Source organism: Oncorhynchus nerka, unplaced genomic scaffold (genome assembly GCF_034236695.1).
Source record: "Oncorhynchus nerka isolate Pitt River unplaced genomic scaffold, Oner_Uvic_2.0 unplaced_scaffold_1375, whole genome shotgun sequence".
In the NCBI taxonomy this organism is placed as follows: domain Eukaryota; kingdom Metazoa; phylum Chordata; class Actinopteri; order Salmoniformes; family Salmonidae; genus Oncorhynchus; species Oncorhynchus nerka.
Genome location: NW_027039979.1, coordinates 70,430 through 95,978, shown reverse-complemented (window position 1 = coordinate 95,978; position 25,549 = coordinate 70,430). Strand labels below are relative to the sequence as shown.

General features: G+C 45.1%; 1 protein-coding gene across 1 annotated transcript in view; it reads right to left on the bottom strand.

Annotated features, from left to right (window-relative positions):
- The window catches only part of LOC135568860 (serine palmitoyltransferase 2-like), a 113,171-nt gene that overhangs the window by 20,278 nt on the left and 67,344 nt on the right, over positions 1-25,549 (bottom strand). The window contains exon 7 of the mRNA XM_065015640.1: positions 19,107-19,233. Coding sequence (XP_064871712.1) covers positions 19,107-19,233 — 127 coding nt within the window. The remainder of the gene's footprint in view (positions 1-19,106; positions 19,234-25,549) is intronic.

The window sequence follows — 25,549 nt, the reverse complement described above, 5'->3', positions numbered from 1 at the left end:
GTCTCTAAAAAGTTGAGTAGATGCTGGGTGTTGTATGGCCCTATAAGGGGGATATGGGTTAGACACCATGCTCCGAAATAGCAGCACACATGGTGATATTTCCTCCCATTGGCCTGGCAAATCCACAGTAGCTCTGTGACCGATGATATTCCGACCCCGTCTTCTGCATGTGGGAGGGTTAACTTGATTCCAACTCCATTATACGCTATATCCCAGAACACACAGTTGAATTTGTTTTGGTAAGGAAGAGTGACATAACATGTACATATATTGCATGTTCCTTCCACCTTCCACCAGGCTATGAGGGGTGGCCAGTCCTCTTCTGGCTGTGCGGGTGGAGATTATAAACCCAGAGAGGAACCAGGCTATGTGGGGTGGCCAGTCCTCTTCTGGCTGTGCCGGGTGGAGATTATAAACCCAGAGAGGAACCAGGCTATGTGGGGTGGCCAGTCCTCTTCTGGCTGTGCCGGTGGAGATTATAAACCTAGAGAGGAACCAGGCTATGTGGGGTGGCCAGTCCTCTTCTGGCTGTGCCAGGTGGAGCCTATGTCCTCTTCTGCCTCTTCCTCTGTTTTGCCTTCCACCATGCATCCTTGCTCCTCTTCTTCCTCCTCCTCTTGGCTGTTGACCCTGTTCATTTCCTGGTCCATCCATTATTGGAAAATTGCAACTCTGTGTTTTTGGTCTGTCTATATATGCTTGCCAATTGATTCTTCATGAGATGCACATTTGAGAAATTTAGACAACTGGTTGATTGTTGCTTGAACTAACACTTTACATTCCTTCATGAGTGAGGGTCAATTTCACCTGCACGATTCATCAATTCACGTTTTTGTACAAAAGGTCTAATAGAAATGTGTAAAACTATGCTTGACAGTTTATGACAAATAGTTCAACAATTTTGCATGTAATGGCTTATGCAAGGAACTAATGCCTAGATGTTTTGAGGGGTAAGACTATTCAACAGAGAACCATCTACTACATTTTGATCAACATGACATGAGCAATTGATAATGTGGAAAAAAGCTGACACTTGTACATTATCAATTGCAATTTGCTCAAAAGGAATAAGAAATTGCTTTAATGATGTGCACAAGTGACTAGATGATTTGGAATTTGTACAAGTAGTTTCAAGAATTGCACTTTTGATCTAAGAAATGCACCAAAGCGACTGAGAAAAACTGTAAACCTCGCCAGATCAAATGCCCAAGTCGGTGTGGTATATGGCCAATATACCACGGCTAAGGGCTGTTTTTATGCATGACTCAATGCGGCCGTTAGCCGTGGTATATTGGCCGTATACCGCAAACCCTGGGGGTGCCTTATTGCTATTATAAACTGGTTACCAATGTAATTACAACAGTAAAAAGTAATGGTACAGTTGAAGTCGGAGCTTTACATACACCTTAGCCAAATACATTTAAACTCAGTTTTTCACAATTCCTGACATTTAATCCTAGTAAAAATGTCCTGTCTTAGGTCAGTTAGGATCACCACTTTATTTTAAGAATGTGAAATGCCATAATAATAGTAGAAAGAATTATTTATTTCAGCTTTTATTTCTTTCATCACATTCCCAGTGGGTCAGAAGTTTACATACACTCAATTAGTACTTGGCAGCATTGCCTTTATATTGTTTAACTTGGGTCAAACATTTCGGGTAGCCTTCCACAAGCTTCCCACAATAAGTTGGGTCAATTTTGGCCCATTCATCCTGACAGAGCTGGTGTAACTGAGTCAGGTTTGTAGGCCTCCTTGCTAACACACGCTTTTTCAGTTCTGCCCACAAATGTTCTATGGGATTGAGGTCAGGGCTTTGTAATGGCCACTCCAATACCTTGATTTCTGTCACGCCCTGACCTTAAAGATCCTTATTATTCTCTATGTTTGGTTAGGTCAGGGTGGGACTCGGGTGGGAAAGTCTATGTTTTCTATTTCTCTGTTTTTGGCCGTGTGTGGTTCCCATTCAGAGGCAGCTGTCTATCGTTGTCTCTGATTGGGGATCATATATAAGTTGTCATTTTCCTTTTGGGTTTTGTGGGATCTTGTTTTCTGTTTTAGTGATTTTTTGCCCGACAGAACTGTGAGCTTTCACATTTGTTATTTTGTTTGAGTGTTTTTTTGAATATTAAAATCATGAACACTTTCCACGCTGAGCCTTGGTCTACTCATTCTACAAACGAGAGCCGTTAGAGCTTTGTTGTCCTTAAGCCATTTTACCACAAGTTTGGAAGTATGCTTGGGGTCATTGTCCATTTGGAAGACCCATTTACGACCAAGCTTTAACTTCCTGATTGATGTCTTGAGATGTTGCTTCAATATATCCACGTAATTTTCCTACCTCATGATGCCATCTATTTTGTGAAGTGCACCAGTCCCTCCTGCAGCAAAGCACCCCCACAAGATGATCTACTAGACCCTGGATCTGACCATCTATATCTACTAGACCCTGGATCTGACCATCTATATCTACTAGACCCTGGATCTGACCATCTATATCTACTAGTAGGATCTGACCATCTATATCTACTAGTAGGATCTGACCATCTATATCTACTAGACCCTGGATCTGACCATCTATATCTACTAGACCCTGGATCTGACCATCTATATCTACTAGACCCTGGATCTGACCATCTATATCTACTAGACCCTGGATCTGACCATTTATATCTACTAGACCCTGGATCTGACCATCTATATCTACTAGACCCTGGATCTGACCATCTATATCTACTAGACCCTGGATCTGACCATCTATATCTACTAGACCCTGGATCTGACCATCTATATCTACTAGACCCTGGATCTGACCATCTATATCTACAACTAGACCCTGGATCTGACCATCTATATCTACTAGACCCTGGATCTGACCATCTATATCTACTAGACCCTGGATCTGACCATCTATATCTAATAGACCCTGGATCTGACCATCTATATCTACTAGACCCTGGATCTGACCATCTATATCTACTAGACCCTGGATCTGACCATCTATATCTACTAGACCCTGGATCTGACCATCTATATCTACAACTAGACCCTGCATCTGACCATCTATATCTACTAGACCCTGGATCTGACCATCTATATCTACTAGACCCTGGATCTGACCATCTATATCTAATAGACCCTGGATCTGACCATCTATATCTACTAGACCCTGGATCTGACCATCTATATCTACTAGACCCTGGATCTGACCATCTATATCTACTAGACCCTGGATCTGACCATCTATATCTACAACTAGACCCTGGATCTGACCATCTATATCTACAACTAGACCCTGCATCTGACCATCTATATCTACTAGACCCTGGATCTGACCATCTATATCTACTAGACCCTGGATCTGACCATCTATATCTACTAGACCCTGGATCTGACCATCTATATCTACAACTAGACCCTGCATCTGACCATCTATATCTACTAGACCCTGGATCTGACCATCTATATCTACTAGACCCTGGATCTGACCATCTATATCTACTAGACCCTGGATCTGACCATCTATATCTACTAGACCCTGGATCTGACCATCTATATCTACAACTAGACCCTGCATCTGACCATCTATATCTACAACTAGACCCTGGATCTGACCATCTATATCTACAACTAGACCCTGGATCTGACCATCTATATCTACTAGACCCTGGATCTGACCATCTATATCTACTAGACCCTGGATCTGACCATCTATATCTACAACTAGACCCTGCATCTGACCATCTATATCTACTAGACCCTGGATCTGACCATCTATATCTACTAGACCCTGGATCTGACCATCTATATCTACAACTAGACCCTGCATCTGACCATCTACATCTAATAGACCCTGGATCTGACCATCTATATCTACAACTAGACCCTGGATCTGACCATCTATATCTACTAGACCCTGGATCTGACCATCTATATCTACAACTAGACCCTGGATCTGACCATCTATATCTACAACTAGACCCTGGATCTGACCATCTATATCTACAACTAGACCCTGGATCTGACCATCTATATCTACTAGACCCTGGATCTGACCATCTATATCTACTAGACCCTGGATCTGACCATCTATATCTACAACTAGACCCTGCATCTGACCATCTATATCTACTAGACCCTGGATCTGACCATCTATATCTACTAGACCCTGGATCTGACCATCTATATCTACAACTAGACCCTGCATCTGACCATCTATATCTACAACTAGACCCTGGATCTGACCATCTATATCTACAACTAGACCCTGGATCTGACCATCTATATCTACTAGACCCTGGATCTGACCATCTATATCTACAACTAGACCCTGGATCTGACCATCTATATCTACAACTAGACCCTGGATCTGACCATCTATATCTACAACTAGACCCTGGATCTGACCATCTATATCTACAACTAGACCCTGGATCTGACCATCTATATCTACAACTAGACCCTGGATCTGACCATCTATATCTACTAGACCCTGGATCTGACCATCTATATCTACAACTAGACCCTGCATCTGACCATCTATATCTACTAGACCCTGGATCTGACCATCTATATCTACTAGACCCTGGATCTGACCATCTATATCTACAACTAGACCCTGGATCTGACCATCTATATCTACAACTAGACCCTGGATCTGACCATCTATATCTACTAGACCCTGGATCTGACCATCTATATCTACTAGACCCTGGATCTGACCATCTATATCTACAACTAGACCCTGCATCTGACCATCTATATCTACTAGACCCTGGATCTGACCATCTATATCTACTAGACCCTGGATCTGACCATCTATATCTACTAGACCCTGGATCTGACCATCTATATCTACTAGACCCTGGATCTGACCATCTATATCTACTAGACCCTGCATCTGACCATCTATATCTACTAGACCCTGGATCTGACCATCTATATCTACAACTAGACCCTGCATCTGACCATCTATATCTACAACTAGACCCTGCATCTGACCATCTATATCTACTAGACCCTGGATCTGACCACCTATATCTACTAGTAGGATCTGACCATCTATATCTATTAGACCCTGGATCTGACCATCTATATCTACTAGACCCGGGATCTGACCATCTATATCTACTAGACCCTGGATCTGACCATCTATATCTACTAGTAGGATCTGACCATCTATATCTATTAGACCCTGGATCTGACCATCTATATCTACTAGACCCTGGATCTGACCATCTATATCTACTAGACCCTGGATCTGACCATCTATATCTACAACTAGACCCTGGATCTGACCATCTATATCTACTAGACCCTGGATCTGACCATCTATATCTACAACTAGACCCTGGATCTGACCATCTATATCTACTAGACCCTGGATCTGACCATCTATATCTACAACTAGACCCTGGATCTGACCATCTATATCTAATAGACCCTGGATCTGACCATCTATATCTAATATACCCTGGATCTGACCATCTATATCTACTAGACCCTGGATCTAACCATCTATATCTACTAGACCCTGGATCTGACCATCTATATCTACTAGTAGGATCTGACCATCTATATCTATTAGACCCTGGATCTGACCATCTATATCTACTAGACCCTGCATCTGACCATCTATATCTACAACTAGACCCTGCATCTGACCATCTATATCTACTAGACCCTGGATCTGACCATCTATATCTACTAGTAGGATCTGACCATCTATATCTACTAGACCCTGGATCTGACCATCTATATCTACAACTAGACCCTGGATCTGACCATCTATATCTACAACTAGACCCTGGATCTGACCATCTATATCTACAACTAGACCCTGGATCTGACCATCTATATCTACTAGACCCTGGATCTGACCATCTATATCTACTAGACCCTGGATCTGACCATCTATATCTAATAGACCCTGGATCTGACCATCTATATCTACTAGACCCTGGATCTGACCATCTATATCTACTAGACCCTGGATCTGACCATCTATATCTACTAGACCCTGGATCTGACCATCTATATCTACAACTAGACCCTGCATCTGACCATCTATATCTACTAGACCCTGGATCTGACCATCTATATCTACTAGACCCTGGATCTGACCATCTATATCTAATAGACCCTGGATCTGACCATCTATATCTACTAGACCCTGGATCTGACCATCTATATCTACTAGACCCTGGATCTGACCATCTATATCTACTAGACCCTGGATCTGACCATCTATATCTACAACTAGACCCTGGATCTGACCATCTATATCTACAACTAGACCCTGCATCTGACCATCTATATCTACTAGACCCTGGATCTGACCATCTATATCTACTAGACCCTGGATCTGACCATCTATATCTACTAGAGCCTGGATCTGACCATCTATATCTACAACTAGACCCTGCATCTGACCATCTATATCTACTAGACCCTGGATCTGACCATCTATATCTACTAGACCCTGGATCTGACCATCTATATCTACTAGACCCTGGATCTGACCATCTATATCTACAACTAGACCCTGCATCTGACCATCTATATCTACAACTAGACCCTGGATCTGACCATCTATATCTACAACTAGACCCTGGATCTGACCATCTATATCTACTAGACCCTGGATCTGACCATCTATATCTACTAGACCCTGGATCTGACCATCTATATCTACTAGACCCTGGATCTGACCATCTATATCTACTAGACCCTGGATCTGACCATCTATATCTACAACTAGACCCTGGATCTGACCATCTATATCTACAACTAGACCCTGGATCTGACCATCTATATCTACTAGACCCTGGATCTGACCATCTATATCTACTAGACCCTGGATCTGACCATCTATATCTACTAGACCCTGGATCTGACCATCTATATCTACTAGACCCTGGATCTGACCATCTATATCTACTAGACCCTGGATCTGACCATCTATATCTACAACTAGACCCTGCATCTGACCATCTATATCTACTAGACCCTGGATCTGACCATCTATATCTACTAGACCCTGGATCTGACCATCTATATCTACTAGTAGGATCTGACCATCTATATCTACTAGACCCTGGATCTGACCATCTATATCTACTAGTAGGATCTGACCATCTATATCTACTAGACCCTGGATCTGACCATCTATATCTACAACTAGACCCTGCATCTGACCATCTATATCTACTAGACCCTGGATCTGACCATCTATATCTACAACTAGACCCTGCATCTGACCATCTACATCTAATAGACCCTGGATCTGACCATCTATATCTACTAGACCCTGGATCTGACCATCTATATCTACAACTAGACCCTGGATCTGACCATCTATATCTACAACTAGACCCTGCATCTGACCATCTATATCTACTAGACCCTGGATCTGACCATCTATATCTACTAGACCCTGGATCTGACCATCTATATCTACTAGAGCCTGGATCTGACCATCTATATCTACAACTAGACCCTGCATCTGACCATCTATATCTACTAGACCCTGGATCTGACCATCTATATCTACTAGACCCTGGATCTGACCATCTATATCTACTAGACCCTGGATCTGACCATCTATATCTACTAGACCCTGGATCTGACCATCTATATCTACAACTAGACCCTGCATCTGACCATCTATATCTACAACTAGACCCTGGATCTGACCATCTATATCTACAACTAGACCCTGCATCTGACCATCTACATCTAATAGACCCTGGATCTGACCATCTATATCTACTAGACCCTGGATCTGACCATCTATATCTACAACTAGACCCTGGATCTGACCATCTATATCTACAACTAGACCCTGCATCTGACCATCTATATCTACTAGACCCTGGATCTGACCATCTATATCTACCAGACCCTGGATCTGACCATCTATATCTACTAGAGCCTGGATCTGACCATCTATATCTACAACTAGACCCTGCATCTGACCATCTATATCTACTAGACCCTGGATCTGACCATCTATATCTACTAGACCCTGGATCTGACCATCTATATCTACTAGACCCTGGATCTGACCATCTATATCTACTAGACCCTGGATCTGACCATCTATATCTACAACTAGACCCTGCATCTGACCATCTATATCTACAACTAGACCCTGGATCTGACCATCTATATCTACAACTAGACCCTGGATCTGACCATCTATATCTACTAGACCCTGGATCTGACCATCTATATCTACTAGACCCTGGATCTGACCATCTATATCTACTAGACCCTGGATCTGACCATCTATATCTACTAGACCCTGGATCTGACCATCTATATCTACAACTAGACCCTGGATCTGACCATCTATATCTACAACTAGACCCTGGATCTGACCATCTATATCTACTAGACCCTGGATCTGACCATCTATATCTACTAGACCCTGGATCTGACCATCTATATCTACTAGACCCTGGATCTGACCATCTATATCTACTAGACCCTGGATCTGACCATCTATATCTACTAGACCCTGGATCTGACCATCTATATCTACAACTAGACCCTGCATCTGACCATCTATATCTACTAGACCCTGGATCTGACCATCTATATCTACTAGACCCTGGATCTGACCATCTATATCTACTAGTAGGATCTGACCATCTATATCTACTAGACCCTGGATCTGACCATCTATATCTACTAGTAGGATCTGACCATCTATATCTACTAGACCCTGGATCTGACCATCTATATCTACAACTAGACCCTGCATCTGACCATCTATATCTACTAGACCCTGGATCTGACCATCTATATCTACAACTAGACCCTGCATCTGACCATCTACATCTAATAGACCCTGGATCTGACCATCTATATCTACTAGACCCTGGATCTGACCATCTATATCTACTAGACCCTGGATCTGACCATCTATATCTACAACTAGACCCTGGATCTGACCATCTATATCTACTAGACCCTGGATCTGACCATCTATATCTATTAGACCCTGGATCTGACCATCTATATCTACTAGACCCTGGATCTGACCATCTATATCTACTAGACCCTGGATCTGACCATCTATATCTACAACTAGACCCTGGATCTGACCATCTATATCTACAACTAGACCCTGGATCTGACCATCTATATCTACAACTAGACCCTGCATCTGACCATCTATATCTACAACTAGACCCTGGATCTGACCATCTATATCTACAACTAGACCCTGCATCTGACCATCTATATCTACTAGACCCTGGATCTGACCATCTATATCTACAACTAGACCCTGGATCTGACCATCTATATCTACAACTAGACCCTGGATCTGACCATCTATATCTACAACTAGACCCTGCATCTGACCATCTATATCTACTAGACCCTGGATCTGACCATCTATATCTACAACTAGACCCTGCATCTGACCATCTACATCTAATAGACCCTGGATCTGACCATCTATATCTACTAGACCCTGGATCTGACCATCTATATCTACTAGACCCTGGATCTGACCATCTATATCTACAACTAGACCCTGGATCTGACCATCTATATCTACAACTAGACCCTGGATCTGACCATCTATATCTACAACTAGACCCTGGATCTGACCATCTATATCTACTAGACCCTGGATCTGACCATCTATATCTACTAGACCCTGGATCTGACCATCTATATCTACAACTAGACCCTGCATCTGACCATCTATATCTACTAGACCCTGGATCTGACCATCTATATCTACTAGACCCTGGATCTGACCATCTATATCTACAACTAGACCCTGCATCTGACCATCTACATCTAATAGACCCTGGATCTGACCATCTATATCTACTAGACCCTGGATCTGACCATCTATATCTACTAGACCCTGGATCTGACCATCTATATCTACTAGACCCTGGATCTGACCATCTATATCTACTAGACCCTGGATCTGACCATCTATATCTACAACTAGACCCTGGATCTGACCATCTATATCTACAACTAGACCCTGGATCTGACCATCTATATCTACTAGACCCTGGATCTGACCATCTATATCTACTAGACCCTGGATCTGACCATCTATATCTACTAGACCCTGGATCTGACCATCTATATCTACTAGACCCTGGATCTGACCATCTATATCTACTAGACCCTGATCTGACCATCTATATCTACAACTAGACCCTGCATCTGACCATCTATATCTACTAGACCCTGGATCTGACCATCTATATCTACTAGACCCTGGATCTGACCATCTATATCTACTAGTAGGATCTGACCATCTATATCTACTAGACCCTGGATCTGACCATCTATATCTACTAGTAGGATCTGACCATCTATATCTACTAGACCCTGGATCTGACCATCTATATCTACAACTAGACCCTGCATCTGACCATCTATATCTACTAGACCCTGGATCTGACCATCTATATCTACAACTAGACCCTGCATCTGACCATCTACATCTAATAGACCCTGGATCTGACCATCTATATCTACTAGACCCTGGATCTGACCATCTATATCTACTAGACCCTGGATCTGACCATCTATATCTACAACTAGACCCTGGATCTGACCATCTATATCTACTAGACCCTGGATCTGACCATCTATATCTATTAGACCCTGGATCTGACCATCTATATCTACTAGACCCTGGATCTGACCATCTATATCTACTAGACCCTGGATCTGACCATCTATATCTACAACTAGACCCTGGATCTGACCATCTATATCTACAACTAGACCCTGGATCTGACCATCTATATCTACAACTAGACCCTGCATCTGACCATCTATATCTACAACTAGACCCTGGATCTGACCATCTATATCTACAACTAGACCCTGCATCTGACCATCTATATCTACTAGACCCTGGATCTGACCATCTATATCTACAACTAGACCCTGGATCTGACCATCTATATCTACAACTAGACCCTGGATCTGACCATCTATATCTACAACTAGACCCTGCATCTGACCATCTATATCTACTAGACCCTGGATCTGACCATCTATATCTACAACTAGACCCTGCATCTGACCATCTACATCTAATAGACCCTGGATCTGACCATCTATATCTACTAGACCCTGGATCTGACCATCTATATCTACTAGACCCTGGATCTGACCATCTATATCTACAACTAGACCCTGGATCTGACCATCTATATCTACAACTAGACCCTGGATCTGACCATCTATATCTACAACTAGACCCTGGATCTGACCATCTATATCTACTAGACCCTGGATCTGACCATCTATATCTACTAGACCCTGGATCTGACCATCTATATCTACAACTAGACCCTGCATCTGACCATCTATATCTACTAGACCCTGGATCTGACCATCTATATCTACTAGACCCTGGATCTGACCATCTATATCTACAACTAGACCCTGCATCTGACCATCTACATCTAATAGACCCTGGATCTGACCATCTATATCTACTAGACCCTGGATCTGACCATCTATATCTACTAGACCCTGGATCTGACCATCTATATCTACAACTAGACCCTGGATCTGACCATCTATATCTACAACTAGACCCTGGATCTGACCATCTATATCTACAACTAGACCCTGGATCTGACCATCTATATCTACTAGACCCTGGATCTGACCATCTATATCTACTAGACCCTGGATCTGACCATCTATATCTACAACTAGACCCTGCATCTGACCATCTATATCTACTAGACCCTGGATCTGACCATCTATATCTACTAGACCCTGGATCTGACCATCTATATCTACAACTAGACCCTGCATCTGACCATCTATATCTACAACTAGACCCTGGATCTGACCATCTATATCTACAACTAGACCCTGGATCTGACCATCTATATCTACTAGACCCTGGATCTGACCATCTATATCTACAACTAGACCCTGGATCTGACCATCTATATCTACAACTAGACCCTGGATCTGACCATCTATATCTACAACTAGACCCTGGATCTGACCATCTATATCTACTAGACCCTGGATCTGACCATCTATATCTACAACTAGACCCTGCATCTGACCATCTATATCTACTAGACCCTGGATCTGACCATCTATATCTACTAGACCCTGGATCTGACCATCTATATCTACAACTAGACCCTGCATCTGACCATCTATATCTACAACTAGACCCTGGATCTGACCATCTATATCTACAACTAGACCCTGGATGTGACCATCTATATCTACTAGACCCTGGATCTGACCATCTATATCTACAACTAGACCCTGGATCTGACCATCTATATCTACAACTAGACCCTGGATCTGACCATCTATATCTACAACTAGACCCTGGATCTGACCATCTATATCTACTAGACCCTGGATCTGACCATCTATATCTACTAGACCCTGGATCTGACCATCTATATCTACTAGACCCTGGATCTGACCATCTATATCTACTAGACCCTGGATCTGACCATCTATATCTACAACTAGACCCTGGATCTGACCATCTATATCTACAACTAGACCCTGGATCTGACCATCTATATCTACTAGACCCTGGATCTGACCATCTATATCTACTAGACCCTGGATCTGACCATCTATATCTACTAGACCCTGGATCTGACCATCTATATCTACTAGACCCTGGATCTGACCATCTATATCTACTAGACCCTGGATCTGACCATCTATATCTACAACTAGACCCTGCATCTGACCATCTATATCTACTAGACCTGGATCTGACCATCTATATCTACTAGACCCTGGATCTGACCATCTATATCTACTAGTAGGATCTGACCATCTATATCTACTAGACCCTGGATCTGACCATCTATATCTACTAGTAGGATCTGACCATCTATATCTACTAGACCCTGGATCTGACCATCTATATCTACAACTAGACCCTGCATCTGACCATCTATATCTACTAGACCCTGGATCTGACCATCTATATCTACAACTAGACCCTGCATCTGACCATCTACATCTAATAGACCCTGGATCTGACCATCTATATCTACTAGACCCTGGATCTGACCATCTATATCTACTAGACCCTGGATCTGACCATCTATATCTACAACTAGACCCTGGATCTGACCATCTATATCTACTAGACCCTGGATCTGACCATCTATATCTATTAGACCCTGGATCTGACCATCTATATCTACTAGACCCTGGATCTGACCATCTATATCTACTAGACCCTGGATCTGACCATCTATATCTACAACTAGACCCTGGATCTGACCATCTATATCTACAACTAGACCCTGGATCTGACCATCTATATCTACAACTAGACCCTGCATCTGACCATCTATATCTACAACTAGACCCTGGATCTGACCATCTATATCTACAACTAGACCCTGCATCTGACCATCTATATCTACTAGACCCTGGATCTGACCATATATTTCTACAACTAGACCCTGGATCTGACCATCTATATCTACAACTAGACCCTGGATCTGACCATCTATATCTACAACTAGACCCTGCATCTGACCATCTATATCTACTAGACCCTGGATCTGACCATCTATATCTACAACTAGACCCTGCATCTGACCATCTACATCTAATAGACCCTGGATCTGACCATCTATATCTACTAGACCCTGGATCTGACCATCTATATCTACTAGACCCTGGATCTGACCATCTATATCTACAACTAGACCCTGGATCTGACCATCTATATCTACAACTAGACCCTGGATCTGACCATCTATATCTACAACTAGACCCTGGATCTGACCATCTATATCTACTAGACCCTGGATCTGACCATCTATATCTACTAGACCCTGGATCTGACCATCTATATCTACAACTAGACCCTGCATCTGACCATCTATATCTACTAGACCCTGGATCTGACCATCTATATCTACTAGACCCTGGATCTGACCATCTATATCTACAACTAGACCCTGCATCTGACCATCTATATCTACAACTAGACCCTGGATCTGACCATCTATATCTACAACTAGACCCTGGATCTGACCATCTATATCTACTAGACCCTGGATCTGACCATCTATATCTACAACTAGACCCTGGATCTGACCATCTATATCTACAACTAGACCCTGGATCTGACCATCTATATCTACAACTAGACCCTGGATCTGACCATCTATATCTACAACTAGACCTGGATCTGACCATCTATATCTACTAGACCCTGGATCTGACCATCTATATCTACAACTAGACCCTGCATCTGACCATCTATATCTACTAGACCCTGGATCTGACCATCTATATCTACTAGACCCTGGATCTGACCATCTATATCTACAACTAGACCCTGCATCTGACCATCTATATCTACAACTAGACCCTGGATCTGACCATCTATATCTACAACTAGACCCTGGATCTGACCATCTATATCTACTAGACCCTGGATCTGACCATCTATATCTACAACTAGACCCTGGATCTGACCATCTATATCTACAACTAGACCCTGGATCTGACCATCTATATCTACAACTAGACCCTGGATCTGACCATCTATATCTACAACTAGACCCTGCATCTGACCATCTATATCTACTAGACCCTGGATCTGACCATCTATATCTACTAGACCCTGGATCTGACCATCTATATCTACTAGACCCTGGATCTGACCATCTATATCTACTAGACCCTGGATCTGACCATCTATATCTACTAGACCCTGCATCTGACCATCTATATCTACTAGACCCTGGATCTGACCATCTATATCTACAACTAGACCCTGCATCTGACCATCTATATCTACAACTAGACCCTGCATCTGACCATCTATATCTACTAGACCCTGGATCTGACCATCTATATCTACTAGTAGGATCTGACCATCTATATCTATTAGACCCTGGATCTGACCATCTATATCTACTAGACCCGGGATCTGACCATCTATATCTACTAGACCCTGGATCTGACCATCTATATCTACTAGTAGGATCTGACCATCTATATCTATTAGACCCTGGATCTGACCATCTATATCTACTAGACCAGGGGTGTCAAAGTCAAATGGACGGAGGGCCAAATAAAAAAATCAGCTACAAGACGAGGGCCGGACTGTTCGAATGTTCATTGAAAATTTTTTAAATGACGCATATAGTCTAGTGAACCTAATTGAACCTACTGAAAACCTAACAAATATATTACAATATGATCAGATAAATAAAGCAATATTTTCTTATGGCTCTGTCAGTAATCTTTAATTTTCAACAGACACAAAAGACAAATTTCCTTTATATAAATATCCCCATAACATGAACATTAAATGAAAGAAACCGGTATTCAAGGCACCATCAGTAGACTATATTTTCTATTTTAGCAAAAGTGGGCTAAATTTACTTCAAAGAAAAAACAATAATAGCAATTTTCTATCATCCACTCAACTGAAATATTTTTAAAATATAATTGGATTGAAATACAAAAAAATAAAGTGCAAAAATCTATTAATCAAAAACAACACTTTGTTTAAGGAGAAGTAACATGCAGTGAAAACAAATATTAAATTTGAACTTTTAAACTTGAACTGAGTAAAAACTCTAAATATGTGATTGCACAGTAATGTTCACTTGTTTGAGGTTGAGGTGATACTTGGTGGTGTCCCATCTTTTCCACAAGTTCATCAATGTTCGGGTAAGGCTCTGAGCTGAAGAAATCCTCAGAATTGAGTGGAGGTGTTCAGCAGTAAGTCGACTTCTGTGTGATGTTTTGTTCAGGTTCATCAAAGAAAACAGTTGTTCACACAGGTATGTGCTGCCAAACATAGACAACGTTTGAGCAGCCTGGATGCGCAGCTGGGGCATTGTGCCGGGAGGAACGGGCGAACTCCGCAGCACCCACTGCCGCATATTTTGCCCTCAGTGCATCATTGCATTGAGGTCAATCAACTCCATTTGGAGGTTTGGTGGTGAGCTTTCCACGTCAACAGCAAATGGGTTACCGAGCAGTTCCAACCTGCTTTTTTGTGCTTCAAAGTCAGCAAATCGGCGTCGAAAGTCAGCGGCAAGCATACCTATTTTATCAGCCAACTGTGTGCTCGGGAACGCACTGGTAGAGAGCTTCTCTTTCATGGTCTGGCAGCTGGGAAAGTGGCTCAAATTTTCTTTCCGCATCTGCGTCTCCCACAGAGTCAGTTTGGTTTTAAATGCCTTCACTGTACTGTACATATCAGAGATGACACGATCCCGACCCTGCAGCTGCAAGTTTATTGCATTCAGATGACTCGTAATGTCACACAGAAAAGCCATTTCACACAGAAACATTTCGTCTCGGAGTTGTGTTGTGTCTTTCCCTTTGCTGTCCAAGAACAGACAAATCTCCTCACGAAGCTCGAAACATCTTTGAAGCACCTTTCCCTGGCTTAGCCATCGCACCTCTGTGTGATAAGGCAAATCACCATGCTCCGTTTCTAACTCCGTCAGAAATGCCTTGAACTGGCGGTGATTCAAACCTTTGGCTCTGATAAAGTTAACTGTGCGCGTGATGATGCTCATTACATGCTCCATTTTCAAGGCTTTACCGCACAACGCTTCCTGGTGTATGATACAATGATAAGCTGTCAGCTCACCTGTCGCGTTTTCCTCTTGCATCTTTTCCCGTATCTTCGCCACCAGTCCGCTCCTGTGTCCCACACATCGCAGGTGCTCCGTCGGTTGTCAAACCCACGAGTTTTTCCCAAGGCAGCTCCATCTCATTTACACATCTTGACACCTCTTCATACAAATCATGCCCGTAGTTGTGCCATGCATAGGACGTAAAGCCAAAAACTCCTCTGTCACGCTTAGGTTGGAGTCCACTCCGCGGATGAAAATTGACAACTGGGCAATGTCAGAAATGTCGGTGCTCTCATCCACAGCCAAGGAATATGCAATAAAATCTTTTCCCTTTTCACAAGCTGCTCTTTTAGATTGATGGACAACTGGTCTACTCTCTCGGCAATGGTGTTTCTGCTCAGACTCACATTTAAAAGAGTTGCCTTTTTCTGGGCAAACTTCGTCACAAACTTTAATCATGCAGTTTTTGATGAAATCCCCCTCCGTAAATGGCCGGGCTGATTTAGCGATCTCTTCTGCCCAAAATAAAACTGGCCTTGACAGCAGCCTGGCCTTGTGATTTGGCTTTTTGAACAGAGCCTGTCGAGATTTGAGGCCTCGTTTTAATTCCTCTGCCTTTTGTAGCCTTTGTTCCATGTCCATATTCTTGTTTTGTCCGCGTGTTTCGTTTCATAATGTCGTCTCAGATTATACTCTTTCAGTACCGCCACACTTTCTCCACACAGAAGACACACAGGTTTTCCAGCTACCTTCGTGAACATATACTCCGACTCCCACCTTGTTTGAAACCCCCGGTTCTCAGTATCCACCTTCCGTTTTGCCATTTTTGATGGGTATCTGAAAGTTAATTTTACTGTGATGCTGACGACTGCTGTGCCAATAAATATTGAAATGAAGCAGCCTACTGCTCGGTGCGTCACCTTTGCATTGTGGGAAATGTAGTATTGGTGCGTGTAAAAGATCTGCGGGCTGCCGGCTTGCTGCGGGCCGGTTCTAATAATAAATCAAGATCATCCCAGGGGCCGTAAAAAACCTTCTTGCGGGCCGGATGTGGCCCGCGGGCCTTGACTCTGACATATGTGTACTAGACCCTGGATCTGACCATCTATATCTACTAGACCCTGGATCTGACCATCTATATCTACAACTAGACCCTGGATCTGACCATCTATATCTACTAGACCCTGGATCTGACCATCTATATCTACAACTAGACCCTGGATCTGACCATCTATATCTAATAGACCCTGGATCTGACCATCTATATCTAATAGACCCTGGATCTGACCATCTATATCTACTAGACCCTGGATCTAACCATCTATATCTACTAGACCCTGGATCTGACCATCTATATCTACTAGTAGGATCTGACCATCTATATCTATTAGACCCTGGATCTGACCATCTATATCTACTAGACCCTGCATCTGACCATCTATATCTACAACTAGACCCTGCATCTGACCATCTATATCTACTAGACCCTGGATCTGACCATCTATATCTACTAGTAGGATCTGACCATCTATATCTATTAGACCCTGGATCTGACCATCTATATCTACTAGACCCTGGATCTGACCATCTATATCTACAACTAGACCCTGGATCTGACCATCTACATCTAATAGACCCTGGATCTGACCATCTATATCTACTACTAGACCCTGGATCTGACCATCTATATCTACTAGACCCTGGATCTGACCATCTACAGAGTATGGATGGAGTTTAAGGGCATGAAGGGAACTGCAAAGGCTTAGACACAGAGAGAGAGACAAACACAGAGAGAGACAGAGAGAGAGAGCGACACAGAAAGAGAGACAGACACAGAGAGAGACAGACACAGAGACAGACAAACAGAGATAGAGAGACAAATAGAGAGAGACAAAGAGAGATAGATAAGACAGACACAGAGAGAGAGAGACAGACACAGAGAGAGAGACAGACACAGAGAGAGAGAGACAGACACAGAGAGAGAGACACACACACACACAGAGAGAGAGACACACACACAGAAACAGAGAGACAGACAGACACAGAGATAGAGACAGAAACAGAGAGAGAGAGACACACACATAGAGAAAGACAGAAACAGAGAGAGAGAGACAGAAACAGAGAGAGAGAGACAGAAACAGAGAGAGAGACAGACACAGAGATAGAGACAGACACAGAGATAGAGACAGACACAGAGAGAGAGACAGAAACAGAGAGAGAGACAGAAACAGAGAGAGAGACAGACACAGAGATAGAGACAGACACAGAGATAGAGACAGACACAGAGATAGAGACACAGAGAGAGAGAGACAGAAACAGAGAGAGAGACAGACACAGAGAGAGACACAGAGAGAGATAGAAACAGAGAGAGAGAGAGAGACAGAAACAGAGAGAAACAGAGACAGAGAGAGAGAAAGCTGGGAACATTTGTTGGACACATGATAAGGGCTGAGGGACTAAAGGGAGGTTCTGGGAGCTTACCCACGGTGGTTCCATCCAGCCCCATGATGCATTTCATGGCTCTCAGGATCTGTTCTGTGACGGGAGGAGACATGGCCGAGGCGTACACCGCACTGTGGGAGTGGCTACGCAGGTAGTCGACCAGCTCCTAAAAGAGAGCGAGCGAGGGAGAGAAAGAGAGAGAGAGAGAGAGAGAGCAAGAGGAAGGGAGAGAGAGACAAGAGTGAGAGAGGGAGAGAAAGAGAGAGAGAGAGAAAGAAAGTGAGAGGGAGGGAGAGAGAAGAGTGAGAGAGGGAGAGAAAGAGAGCGAGAGGGAGGGAGAGAGAAGAGTGAGAGAGGGAGAGAGGGAGAGCGAGAGAGAGAAGAGTGAGAGAGAGAGAAGAGCGAGAGAGTACAGTTTATAACATTAGAGCCATGAATACACGTACTGTATATATGTGATGGGAGATGTGGCCAAGGCATACACCACAGTGTGGGAGTGGCTATGCAGGTAGTCCACCAGCTCCTGTAATACAGACCAATCACAGGGCAACATTACACACTGTGGGAGTGGCTACGCAGGCACACACACACAAAAAATGGTTCTATATATTGTGCTTCTATCCATAGCGGAACCCTTTTTGGTGCTATAAAGAACCCTTTCCTAAGAATCTATAAATAACAATTTCCTAAGGTTCTATACAGAACCCTTTCCTAAGGTTCTTTAAAGAAACATTTCCTAAGGTTCTATAAAAAAAACTTTCCTAAGATTCTATAAAGAACCCTTTCTTAAGGTTCTATAAAGAACCCTTTCCTAAGGTTCTATAAAAAAAAACTTTCCTAAGGTTCTATAAAGAATGGTTCTGTAAAAAACCTTTCTCAATATTAAAGTTTCTTTGTAGATAATTTTGTACTATAGAACCGTACAGGGATTTATTCTGTTTAACCATAATGTTATCTTGTAAACTCTAGGTGTTATTATTGTGTTAATAATTGTCTAGTTGAATCAGGTGTGGTAGCTCTGGTACAGCTGTGGGTCCCTTAGGAGAGAACTGAGACCCTCTGGTACAGCTGGGGGGTCCCTGAGGAGAGAACTGAGACCCTCTGGTACAGCTGTGGCTCCCTGAGGAGAGAACTGAGACACTCTGGTACAGCTGTGGGTCCCTGAGGAGAGACCTGAGACCCTCTGGTACAGCTGTGGGTCCCTGAGGAGAGACCTGAGACCCTCTGGTACAGCTGTGGGTCCCTGAGGAGAGAACTGAGACCCACTGGTACAGCTGTGGGTCCCTGAGGAGAGAACTGAGACCCTCTGGTACAGCTGTGGGTCCCTGAGGAGAGAACTGAGACCCTCTGGTACAGCTGTGGGTCCCTGAGGAGAGACCTGAGACCCTCTGGTACAGCTGGGGGGTCCCTGAGGAGAGAACTGAGACCCTCTGGTACAGCTGTTGGTCCCTGAGGAGAGAACTGAGACCCTCTGGTACAGCTGTGGGTCCCTGAGGAGAGAACTGAGATCCTCTGGTACAGCTGTGGGTCCCTGAGGAGAGAACTGAGACCCTCTGGTACAGCTGTGGGTCCCTGAGGAGAGAACTGAGACCCTCTGGTACAGCTGTGGGTCCCTGAGGAGAGACCTGAGACCCTCTGGTACAGCTGGGGGGTCCCTGAGGAGAGAACTGAGACCCTCTGGTACAGCTGTTGGTCCCTGAGGAGAGAACTGAGACCCTCTGGTACAGCTGTGGGTCCCTGAGGAGAGAACTGAGATCCTCTGGTACAGCTGTGGGTCCCTGAGGAGAGAACTGAGACCCTCTGGTACAGCTGTGGGTCCCTGAGGAGAGAACTGAGACACTCTGGAACAGCTGTGGGTCCCTGAGGAGAGAACTGAGACCCTCTGGAACAGCCGTGGGTCCCTGAGGAGAGAACTGAGACCCACTGGTACAGCTGTGGGTCCCTGAGGAGAGAACTGAGACCCACTGGTACAGCTGTGGGTCCCTGAGGAGAGAACTGAGACCCTCTGGTACAGCTGTGGGTCCCTGAGGAGAGAACTGAGATCCTCTGGTACAGCTGTGGGTCCCTGAGGAGAGAACTGAGACCCTCTGGTACAGCTGTGGGTCCCTGAGGAGAGAACTGAGACCCTCTGGTACAGCTGTGGGTCCCTGAGGAGAGAACTGAGACCCTCTGGAACAGCTGTGGGTCCCTGAGGAGAGAACTGAGACCCACTGACTTAGTCAACTGTTCTCAAATGACATAAGACCATAATGTAGAGGGAGCTCTTGTGACACAATGTGAGCCTGAAAACCATTTCTGTCACTGTTCCTCAGCCATCTGAAGACTGAATACAACAGGAAGACTTTTGGGATACCAGTGTAGCAACTAACTGCAACTAACTGTAAAGAGACCGTGTTGTAGTGAGGCAGGAGTTTTTTAATTTTTTTTTAAATTTACCTTTATTTAACTAGGCAAGTCAGTTAAGAACAAATTCATATTTTCAATGACGGCCTAGTAACAGTGGGTTAACTGCCTTGTTCAGGGGCAGAATGACAGATTTGTACCTTGTCAGCTCGGGGATTCGATCTTGCAGCCTTTCGGTTACAAGTTCAACACTCTAACCATTAGGCTACCTACCGTCCCTACACTCTAACCACTAGGCTACCTACCGTCCCTACACTCTAACCACTAGGCTACCTGCCATCCCTACACTCTAACCACTAGGCTACCTACCGTCCCTACACTCTAACCACTAGGCTACCTGCCATCCCTACACTCTAACCACTAGGCTACCTACCGTCCCTACACTCTAACCACTAGGCTTCCTACCGTCCCTACACTCTAACCACTAGGCTACCTACCGTCCCTACACTCTAACCACTAGGCTACCTGCCATCCCTACACTCTAACCACTAGGCTACCTACCGTCCCTACACTCTAACCACTAGGCTACCCTACCTCCTCTACACTCTAACCCCTAGGCTACCTACCGTCCCTACACTCTAACCACTAGGCTACCTACCGTCCCTACACTCTAACCACTAGGCTACCTGCCGTCCCTACACTCTAACCACTAGACTACCTGACGTCCCTACGCTCTAACCACTAGGCTACCTACCGTCCCTACACTCTAACCACTAGGCTACCTGCCGTCCCTACACTCTAACCACTAGGCTACCTACCGTCCCTACACTCTAACCACTAGGCTACCTACCGTCCCTACACTCTAACCACTAGACTACCTGCCGTCCCTACACTCTAACCACTAGGCTACCTGCCGTCCCTACACTCTAACCACTAGGCTACCTACTGTCCCTACACTCTAACCACTAGGCTACCTACCGTCCCTACACTCTAACCACTAGGTTACCTGCCGTCCCTACACTCTAACCACTAGGTTACCTACCGTCCCTACACTCTAACCACTAGGCTACCTGCCGTCCCTACACTCTCTAACCACTAGGCTACCTGTCAGGTCTACACTCTAACCACTAGGCTACCTACTGTCCCTACACTCTAACCACTAGGCTACCACCGTCCCTACACTCTAACCACTAGGCTACCTGCCGTCCCTACACTCTCTAACCACTAGGCTGCCTGATCATTCCCACACTCTAACCACTAGGTTACCTGCCGTCCTACACTCTAACCACTAGGCTACCTACCGGTCTACACTCTAACCACTAGGCTACCTGCCGTCCCTACACTCTAACCACTAGGCTACCTACTGTCCTACACTCTAACCACTAGGCTACCTACCGTCCACACTCTAACCACTAGGCTACCTGCCGTCCTACACCTCTAACCACTAGGCTACCTACCGTCCCTACACTCTAACCACTAGGTTGCCGTCCCTACACTCTAACCACTAGGTTACCTACCGTCCCTACACTCTAACCACTAGGCTACCTACCGTCCCTACACTCTAACCACTAGGCTACCTGCCATCCCTACACTCTAACCACTAGGCTACCTACCGTCCTACACTCTAACCACTAGGCTTCCTACCGTCCCTACACTCTAACCACTAGGCTACCTACCGTCTACACTCTAACCACTAGGCTACCTGCCATCCTACACTCTAACCACTAGGCTACCTACCGTCCCTACACTCTAACCACTAGGCTACCTACCGTCCCTACACTCTAACCACTAGGCTACCTGCCATCCCTACACTCTAACCACTAGGCTACCTACCGGTCCCTACACTCTAACCACTAGGCTGCCATCCCTACACTCTAACCACCAGGCTACCTACCGTCCCTACACTCTAACCACTAGGCTACCTGCCTGCCATCCCTACACTCTAACCACTAGGCTACCTACCGTCCCTACACTCTAACCACTAGGCTTCCTCTGAGTCCTACACTCTAACCACTAGGCTACCTACCGTCCCTACACTCTAACCACTAGGCTACCTGCCATCCCTACACTCTAACCACTAGGCTACCTACCGTCCCTACACTCTAACCACTAGGCTTCCTACCGTCCCTACACTCTAACCACTAGGCTACCTACCGTCCCTACACTCTAACCACTAGGCTACCTGCCATCCTACACTCTAACCACTAGGCTACCTACCGTCCTACACTCTAACCACTAGGCTACCCTACACTCCTCACCTCTAACCCCTAGGCTACCTACCGTCACTCTAACCACTAGGCTACCTACCGTCCCTACACTCTAACCACTAGGCTACCTGCCGTCCCTACACTCTAACCACTAGACTACCTGGCGTCCCTACGCTCAACCACCACTAGGCTACCTACCGTCCCTACACTCTAACCACTAGGCTACCTGCCGTCCTACACTCTAACCACTAGGCTACCTACCGTCCTACACTCTAACCACTAGGCTACCTACCGTCCCTACACTCTAACCACTAGACTACCTGCCGTCCCTACACTCTAACCACTAGGCTACCTGCCGTCCCTACTCTAACCACTAGGCTACCTGCTGTCCCTACACTCTAACCACTAGGCTACCTACCGTCCCTACACTCTAACCACTAGGTTACCTGCCGTCCCTACACTCTAACCACTAGGTTACCTACCGTCCCTACACTCTAACCACTAGGCTACCTGCCGTCCCTACACTCTAACCACTAGGCTACCTGCCGTCCCTACACACTCTAACCACTAGGCTACCTACTGTCCCTACACTCCAACCACTAGGCTACCTACCGTCCCTACACTCTAACCACTAGGCTACCTGCCGTCCCTACACTCTAACCACTAGGCTACCTACCGTCCCTACACTCTAACCACTAGGTTACCTGCCGTCCCTACACTCTAACCACTAGGCTACCTACCGTCCCTACACTCTAACCACTAGGCTGCCTGCGTCCCTACACTCTAACCACTAGGCTACCTACTGTCCCTACACTCTAACCACTAGGCTACCTACCGTCCCTACACTCTAACCACTAGGCTACCTGCCGTCCCTACACTCTAACCACTAGGCTACCTACCGTCCTACACTCTAACCACTAGGTTACCTGCCGTCCCTACACTCTAACCACTAGGTTACCTACCGTCCCTACACTCTAACCACTAGGCTACCTGCCGTCCCTACACTCTAACCACTAGGCTACCTGCCGTCCCTACACTCTAACCACTAGGCTACCTACTGTCCCTACACTCTAACCACTAGGCTACCTACCGTCCCTACACTCTAACCACTAGGCTACCTGCCGTCCCTACACTCTAACCACTAGGCTACCTACCGTCCCTACACTCTAACCACTAGGTTGTCGTCCCTACACTCTAACCACTAGGCTACCTACCGTCCCTACACTCTAACCACTAGGCTACCTGCCGTCCCTACACTCTAACCACTAGGCTACCTACCGTCCCTACACTCTAACCACTAGGCTACCTACCGTCCCTACACTCTAACCACTAGGCTACCCTACCTCCCCTACACTCTAACCACTAGGCTACCTACCGTCCCTACACTCTAACCACTAGGCTACCTGCCGTCCCTACACTCTAACCACTAGGTTACCTACCGTCCCTACACTCTAACCACTAGGCTAGCTGCCGTCCCTACACTCTAACCACTAGGCTACCTGCCGTCCCTACACTCTAACCACTAGGCTACCTACTGTCCCTACACTCTAACCACTAGGCTACCTACCGTCCCTACACTCTAACCACTAGGCTACCTGCCGTCCCTACACTCTAACCACTAGGCTACCTACCGTCCCTACACTCTAACCACTAGGTTACCTGCCGTCCCTACACTCTAACCACTAGGTTACCTACCGTCCCTACACTCTAACCACTAGGCTACCTGCCGTCCCTACACTCTAACCACTAGGCTACCTGCCGTCCCTACACTCTAACCACTAGGCTACCTACTGTCCCTACACTCTAACCACTAGGCTACCTACCGTCCCTACACTCTAACCACTAGGCTACCTGCCGTCCCTCCACTCTAACCACTAGGCTACCTACCGTCCCTACACTCTAACCACTAGGTTACCTGCCGTCCCTACACTC